This window comes from Aptenodytes forsteri, unplaced genomic scaffold, assembly GCF_000699145.1.
Source record: "Aptenodytes forsteri isolate BGI_AS27 unplaced genomic scaffold, ASM69914v1 Scaffold269, whole genome shotgun sequence".
In the NCBI taxonomy this organism is placed as follows: domain Eukaryota; kingdom Metazoa; phylum Chordata; class Aves; order Sphenisciformes; family Spheniscidae; genus Aptenodytes; species Aptenodytes forsteri.
Genome location: NW_008794418.1, coordinates 23,299 through 31,223, shown reverse-complemented (window position 1 = coordinate 31,223; position 7,925 = coordinate 23,299). Strand labels below are relative to the sequence as shown.

Genomic DNA, 7,925 nt, shown 5'->3' with positions numbered 1-7,925 from the left:
GGTGTCCCGTCCCGTCAGTCTAGCGCCCCGCCGTTGCCACGGTGAGGGCGCGGGCTGGGGCGGGCGGCTCGCGATGGCTGGCGTGGAGCTGTTCTCGCATCCCGCGCTCCGCACGCGCTACCGGGCCGGGCTCTGCTCCGCCGCGGCGCTGGTGTTGTTGCTTATCACGGTGCTTACCTATGTGCCACCGCTGCTGGTGGCCTACCGGAGCCACGGTGAGCGTCACTCCACCCCACCCCACCGCACGGGGCGCGACCCGGCCCGGCGCGGCCCTGAGGCCTCGCGCTGTTTCTGCCCGCAGGTTTCTGGCTGAAGCAGAGCGCGTACCTGGAGCAGCCCACTGTGCGGTTCCGGTACGAGGTGCTCTTTGTGGCCACCATCGGGCCCGGCCCGGGCAGCTTCTTGGCGTGGAGCACGTTCCCAGCGTTCAACAGGCTCCAGGAGGACCGGCTGCGAGTTCCACTCGTGTCGGTAGGCCTGCCCGGGGCGGGCCCGGCAGTGGTGGTGGGAAGTGGGGCTGGAGAGTGGGACCAGGGGAGTGGCAGCAGGCCCAGGGGATGAGTGCTGGCGGTGCCTGTGAGCAGGCAGCCTATTGTGCACTGCTGCCTTCAAGTAGCAGCTTCATGCATAACCTCATGCCTCACAGCAAAATTTGCTTGGGACAAGTGATGTTTAACTCATCCAGTTTTACTCCCTCTTAGCGTTACAGAATCATAGAATCGTTTAGGTTGGAAAAGACCCTTAAGATCATCGAGTCCAACCGTTAACCTAACACTGCAAAGTCCATCACTAAACCACATCCCTAAGCGCCACTGGTGGTTTGCATGAACGTATCAGTTTACTTTCCTCAAATTAGTTGCGCCCCCCGCCCCTCGCTGCCATATGGTTTATCATCATCTGAAGTTTGCAGGGATTGATAGGTAGCCCCGGGTTTCGAAAGCAGGTATGTGTTTTCCAAAACACATAGCCTCCGCCCTGCAGCCATTGTTCCTTCTGGGATTCAACAGTGGCAGTTATTTTTCTGCATTGCCTCTGTTATGAGTCCTGTTATGCTTGCAAATAGCTGAAGTACTGGGCATTTCTGGCACAGAAGTGTAGCAAGCCTTGGCTCACAACCAGGCATTGGCATACAGAGGCCATTAAGAGGCAGGGTGCAATGGCAAGAGGCAAAAGCCTGAGCATCAGTCACACATTTGCACAGGATGACGGAAGATCCAGCACCAAGGCATGCTTTGTAGCATGCAGGGGACATGGTTGGAATGCATAGGGCAGAAGAGACCTTGAAGAGTCTGATGAGCTTTACCTCCCCGGGGGGCATAGGAGGCATTGTATAACACAAAATTGCAGCCTTCTTGCTTGTCTCTAGTCCTGTGTCTATAAAGTCAAGCAGCTTTTTATTGCTTTCCTAACTATGCAGTTTATTTGCTTCTTTAGTATGTGCATGCTGCAGTTGTGGAGATCCCCTGGGGTTTTACCTTTTTTGTTTTTCTTTCTAACAGAAGTTCCTGTCTTTAAAAAAGTTCTTATTGATTCTTTTAGACTAGAGAAGAAGACAAAAATCAAGATGGCAAAATGGATCAGTTGCATTTTAAATTGGAACTTCCGCTACAACCTACAGAGCATGTAGTTGGTGTTCAGCTGATTCTACTCTTTTCCTACCAGCTTTATGTGAGCATTTTTAGTTTTATTTGTTGTGACATACAGACCCAGTGTAATATTCCAGTAGTGGTTACGCAAAGGATGAAAGAACCTTTCCACATTTGGAATTCCTGTCTAAAAGATTTCTTTTACTAACAAATATTTAATTTTCTCCTCCTCTGCTGCATCATTCCTATTCTAGCTCTGTTGCATATTTTGATATGTTTCGTTAGATTTTGGGGTTTTTCTGAAGCTGTGTATTCTCTTGGGCTGTAGTGCAGCACAGAGGACAGAGATGCACAGCAGTGGATATCAGTGTGGGTGGCATCAGGAAACAACTGAGAGAGTTACTTCTCTCAGGAGAGTCTTGCAGTAGGCAGAAGGATGTGCATTCTTACATGCTGCTGTGTCTTGACATAACCAGTTAATTTTCTGAGGTGGAGGGGCAGACTGTAGCAGCAGCCTAAAACTCCATCGATTTTGCTTACTTAACAGCTCTTGAAGCAATGGTAATCATCTGCCAGGATCTTCTGTATCTTGTAACTGGGAGGGGGAAGAAAGTGCTATAGGGAGACGGGAAAATAAAATTCCGCTGCCATTGTATCTCAAGTGGCAGTGCAATTAATACCTAAAGCATTGAGTAAAACACTAGTGCACAGAGAACCCATGGATGCATCTGAAAGGAGCAATAGTGTAGAGCTGTGTTGGCTGCAGCCACACAGACAAGAAGTTGTTTTACTAGGGAACTTAGGCTTCATTTATCCAAGAGACTCTTGCTGATCGCAGGTGGACAAGCTTAGCAAGCATAGCTGTGTCATGTAGAAAACATTCTTAAACCTATGAGGCCCAGACTAAAGGCCCGGCAGTCCTAAATTTGTGCTGAAGTATTAGGTCAGTGATTAGTATCACAGAGAGTTCCAATATTCACAACACCTTTGTTTCACAGTAAATGTGAAAATTTTTGCTCAGATTAAGTGGTTGATAGGGCTAAGGAACTTCCTTGTTTGGTCTTTATTGCAGAGCAGGAGTCCTTAGCTGGCTTTGACTGCTGAGTATTTTAAAGTGTGTCTCCAATTAATGTGTTTAGTCATCTTGCTGCTCTTCAGATGTTATGGCAAGTCAAATCTTTCTGTCATTAGCCACAGACTGTTGGACTTCACTGAATTTCCTGTGGAACTTTGGCTTATAAAGTTAGTTAACTAACAACTAAGGGAGTTCACTTAAAAAAAAAAAAATTCATATTTCTTATTTGGTGTTCCCGTGTTTAGACTAATGTGACAATCTGAAACTTGGGAGTCAGAAAAAAATCAAATCCATGCAGAAACAAAGAGGTAGAAAAGTGTGTTATGTTTCCCCCCCGCCCTAGATTCTCTTTTCTTGTGTTCACCATTTCAGAGAATGTCAACACTCGTGATGCAGAGCATGGCTTTTCTTCAGTTCTTTTCTCCTGTGCCAGGGTCTCAGCTCTATATGAATGGAGACCTGAAATTGAACCAGAGGCAATTACTTAACCATTGTGGACTGGATACCAGATACAATGTGAGGAAACTTTTTTTCCTTCCCCATCAATTTTCCTCCCTCTTTATCCTCCTAGTACCATAGGTGACACCCTAATTATTTGTACTCCTGCACAGAGTGGACCCTAGAACTTTGGAACTGGTGTTTTCTTGTTAGGCTGAAAGGTGGAAGAGGTTATTCTGCCAAGATGTTCAGTCTGATGTTTATGTGCGTTCCTTCAAGGGCATGGTTATTTTGTGTAAGAAACTCTGTAGATTTACTGTCTTGAAGAGCGTACAAATAATGCAAGTATTTCCTTGTTGTAACAGGTGTCTGTGGTCAATGGCACAAGTCCTTTTGCGAGTGACTATGATCTAACAAACATCGTTGCAGCATATTGGGATAGAAATGGTAAGCCTGGATGTATAGCTGCAAATTACAGGACAGCAGTAGTTAGCATATTAGCAGCTGTTCTGTGAGGATTTGGGTTCTGTTTTAAGACTGAAAAGCCCCTTAACCTGGATGTTTCCTTTTCCCATTTTAGTGACAACAGTCTTTTCAGATCCCAACCCTGTTTGGATGACTGGAAGAGCAACAGATACACCATTTATCATTAACGCCACTATTCGTTACCCAGTGGAAGTTATCTTATATCCTTTGAAAACTGCATAAACTGTGATGTAACTGGGTTGCATTATTTGGGCCTTCACATATAGGCCAAATGGAAACTGTTTTCTTCTAGACTTGTTGCTAAACTTTTCCTTTGTTAGCTAAGCAAATGCTATAGTCCTGGAGTTAACTGAATACCTATTTGCCTATTCCTCCAGATGGTTCTGCTTGCATAATCACTTTTTGCCTTTCTCTACTGGGAACCTGCGTCACTCGTCAGCCTTACTAAACTGGCCTTTAAGGCAGTTTCTTAGCCATTCACAGTGAATATCCTTAGTAAGTCTTGCTTTGCTCCTGCAGCACCTGCTGTCCCAGTCTGTCATGGATGCCACTAGCAAAGCACGATACTGTATTCTGTGACCTAAAGCAAATCATTAGAAATCTGTATGCAAGGTAAGCTCACCAAATACTAACCCCTGCAGTGGATGTGGCAAATCTGTTACATGCACAGACAGACCTGAATTTTTTTTTCTACAAAATAATTCTTTGTTCATTATGTTCTTTACTCATTTTCTCAGACAGGAACAAGCCTGTGTTTAAAAGAATCTGTATGGAGCAATTTCTTACAAGGTTTGTTTATCTGCCTGAGTATTACCAACAACTACTTTCTGGTGAGTCAGGGACACAATAGGCACTTTGCACAGAATTGGTTTAAATGTCTTCTAGGACATTCTCTGCAGCTTTTGTTACATACTACTGTAAAAGGCTTTTAGGGGTTTCCATGGCTCAAGGGCTTTGCATTTGCCACACAAACTGATGTCTAATGAGTTTTGTGCCTTTCCACACAAACTGATGTCTAACGAGTTTTGTGCCTTTCCACCTCTGAGTTCCTTCGTTCAGTTATTGCAGTGGTAGTATCAGAAGCTTCTTCATTCTCCTTGACTTTCTTTAAATATCAGCCAGGATTTTGGGAAATGATTAAATTTGCCTGGATCCAGTACGTCAGCATTCTCCTTATCTTTCTTTGGGTGTTTGGCAGGATTAAAATGTTTGTGTTCCAGAATCAGGTGTTGACTACAACTCCAATATCACCAGTTCTGCCAGTGTCTCCAGTACTGTCCTACAAACAGCACCAGTCCTGAGGAGATGCCTGAGAACACTTTAAAGAAATGCAGTTCAAAAATAGATACCTGCTTTTATTCTCTATACACTTTTTACTTTGGAAGATCAGAACTTTGTAAGTATGTTCCAATGTTCGTGCTTCCTTTTTAAAATACATGTTCATTCATCTGTTTCTCTGAGAATGCTGCTTTGGGACTGAAAATGTTAATATTTTTGACAGTTAAGGAAGAACCTAGTTATTTTTTTGCAACCAGAACATGCTTCAAAAACCAGTAGAAAGCAACGAGAGTGCTTTTGCATGATCTTAGCTTTGCTAAACCTTGAAGACTGAAAATAATACGCGAACAGTAACAACATAAGCCATCTTTACTGTCTTGTAAATGAATTCACTGCTGAGTTAGAATTCTGTCAAGAGCTATTTGTACATGCATTTATGTGCACGATGAAAGGAAAAAATAGAAGGAACGTGAAAAAATGTATGGATGAGTTAGTGTCAGAGCCACACTTCTGTAACTGTGGCTATATGTGCTCACTGATTTAGTTATTAATTTGGATGATGGCTAAATTCAAGGTTGATGTGAGAAACTGGGTTGTGGGTGATAGTGTCTGCAAGGTTTGCACAATCATTCACTATTGGCATTATTACTGTAGCACTAGACCATTAATTGTGAATTGGGAAGAGTAAAACAGAGAAGCCTGGTATTTATTTAAAGAAAACTAACAAAAAACCTACCAGAGAAGCTGCAGAGTTCCAAAGCAAGTGAATAATTACTTTCAGAACTTAAATGATAACTTAGAACAGATAAAAATTAAGTCAATTATAATCACCTGGTGAGCACTGAAAAACTGTGTCCCTCATTCTTGGGGGGGGGTAGTGGTACAGAAGATAATTTTCTCTTTCTGGGCTTACTTTTTTTATGCCAGACAAGCTTAAAAGGGAAAACAACAGAATTTCCATTGTGTTATCAGTTTTGTAGTTAAGATTTAATTCTAGCAAAGCAGTGTTATGGCAGGAGGGAGTCAAAAACAATTCTAGATGCTAGTTGACAAAATTCTGAGTGTCTTTGGTTCTCTTGAGCTCTCAAGACATGGTGCAGCTATGAAATGTGAAAGAGCAGCTTGTACAGCAATACCCCATCTTTTGGCCATTGTCCTCTAGAATTCAACATCCTGGTAGTTTGGAGACCTGCCTATTCCTTTTTCTTTTCTCCTTCTCAAAATGGCCAGCTTCTTTTTGAACTTCTGTTTAAGCTTATTTTAAACTTCGTAGTCTTGGAGCTTGCATTTCTCCCAACTTTTACATGCTGGAGGGACTCCAGCCTATTCTTCAATGCAAGTGAAACATTAATGTGGGGAGCCATGCCTTGGTTATTTAACACACTTTTGTGCTTGTGAAACTTATGTCCTTACATGTGAATTGTAAATTATTGCAAGGAGCATTCACTGTATATACATGTATATATTTTGGTTTGAAATCTCCAGTTTGCAATTTGATCTTTGAAGTCTCTACCTGGCAGCCTAGGACTACTGATAATTGGCTTTGTATTAGAGTGCACAGAGTCAAAGCAACTGTCTACCGCTTTTTAGCGTTTCTAGGCACTACACAGGATGAACAAAGGGGCCTGTGAGCTTGTTTCCCCCGTATCTCAAGCTGATGTACATCTGGTCTGCTGTAGTCCCAGCTCTTCTCCCTTGCAGCAGTGATAGTGCTTGTGTGACTGCATGAGTTAATTCAGGGAGTTCATTATGGTGAAGATCATCTTTACCAAATATACTCACTCTTTCAGACAAGTCAGTTCCCTGAATGAACTTGGTATGTGTCTGCACAAGCATTAGGGTGGGCATAAGCAAGGGATAGAAATCTCTGAAGAGACCATAGAACCCCAATTTAACGGTATGAGCTGTTGTACTCCCACAAAAATGGAATGCCTAACAGCCCTCCAAGCTGAACAGAAACTTGTTTAAGGTAGCAACTGGAATGTGAAAGAGGATAATGTCAGAAAACAACAATACTGGGAGACTCGGTTATCCCTATCTCACTTTTCTCTCGTATTGTATCCTTCCACATTAAGTTATGACAAATGATGCTGCTCAGAGCAATAGTTTAGTGAATGCATGGGAGATAAGAAATGGTGAATAGGTGTGGTTTAGGAAATACAGAGAAAAATATCATTATGTTCTATTTTCCTTTAGAAGGAGAAAACTGGACAAAATCCTCTACAGTAATTTAAGAGGAAACCTATTTAAGTTAAAAGGAGGAAATAAAAAAAGAGTTAATTGCTTGGAAGTAGCATGTGACTCTTTAGTATGACCTGAAGCAATCCCTCCATTTCTTTCTTTTGAAAGAAGCATGTTTCACGACTGGGACTAATAAGTGAATGCAGTGTAAAAGGAGCAGTAAAGTTGGATGTGACTACAGCAGGGAAAAAAAAAAGTGTTTGTGATACCTCTGCTGTGGTAACTTCCTGGATCACTTTTATGCTGACCGTAGTTCTTGGTTCATAGTTCTGACTCCTTTTTCAAGCTTGGAGAGGCATTCTACTTCTGTAAGTAACCAAGCAATAGAAAAAAGGTAGGTAAGATTTTATGACTGTAGCAGTAAACTGAAGTACAAATTAAAAAATATACCTGAGAATGCACTGCAACTAGCATTAAAGGAGCTTTAGGAAGGAGGCATCTTTCTCGGAAGGCTCTCTGTAAGGGCTCCTCCTTTAGCTTGCTGAGCAACAGAAAATAAAAGTACCACTGCAATCCACCACAGTGCTACTACACAGATCTTCTGTGTACATGTGCCAGAGAGCAATCTAAATGCTATTCATTGAGGAAGGACGCAGAGGCATGTTAGGATTAATCAAATTTCTGTAAGTGCCTCTGTAAGAGGAAAAAGTAAGTAGCTCGTTGAAAGTCCTGTGCATAAATGAAAGTGGGAATGTGGACATGTAAGAGCCATGCTTTAGGAGTTTTTTGAGGGGTGATGCGAGGATGAAAGAAACTACCTCTATGCGTATTTCTGCACTGGCCCAGCAGCCGGCGGGAGGGAGAGGAGGTAGGGCGTTTTC

General features: G+C 42.7%; 2 protein-coding genes across 2 annotated transcripts in view; both read left to right on the top strand.

Moving 5' to 3' along the window:
• Positions 1–45: 45 nt before the first annotated feature.
• TMEM231 (transmembrane protein 231) lies at positions 46–5,038 on the top strand. The gene is made up of 7 exons (XM_019474683.1): positions 46–215; positions 302–471; positions 1,540–1,668; positions 3,034–3,177; positions 3,465–3,546; positions 3,680–3,785; positions 4,697–5,038. The coding sequence occupies exons 1-7, from the start codon at positions 74–76 to the stop codon at positions 4,884–4,886; spliced, it is 963 nt and encodes a 320-aa protein (XP_019330228.1). The 5' UTR covers positions 46–73; the 3' UTR covers positions 4,887–5,038.
• The window catches only part of LOC103907276 (carbohydrate sulfotransferase 5), a 14,873-nt gene continuing 11,839 nt past the window's right edge, over positions 4,892–7,925 (top strand). Inside the window, exon 1 of the mRNA XM_009289420.2 lies at positions 4,892–4,981. Coding sequence (XP_009287695.2) covers positions 4,914–4,981 — 68 coding nt within the window. The 5' untranslated portion in view covers positions 4,892–4,913. The remainder of the gene's footprint in view (positions 4,982–7,925) is intronic.

Bases quoted from the DNA above. Each gene is read 5' to 3' on its own strand.
- TMEM231 (XM_019474683.1), top strand. From the start codon at position 74: ATGGCTGGCGTGGAGCTGTTCTCGCATCCCGCGCTCCGCACGCGCTAC. The intron at 472-1,539 runs GTAGGCCTGCCC...TGATTCTTTTAG, and splicing joins TGCGAGTTCCACTCGTGTCG to ACTAGAGAAGAAGACAAAAA. The intron at 1,669-3,033 runs GTGAGCATTTTT...TCACCATTTCAG, and splicing joins TCTTTTCCTACCAGCTTTAT to AGAATGTCAACACTCGTGAT.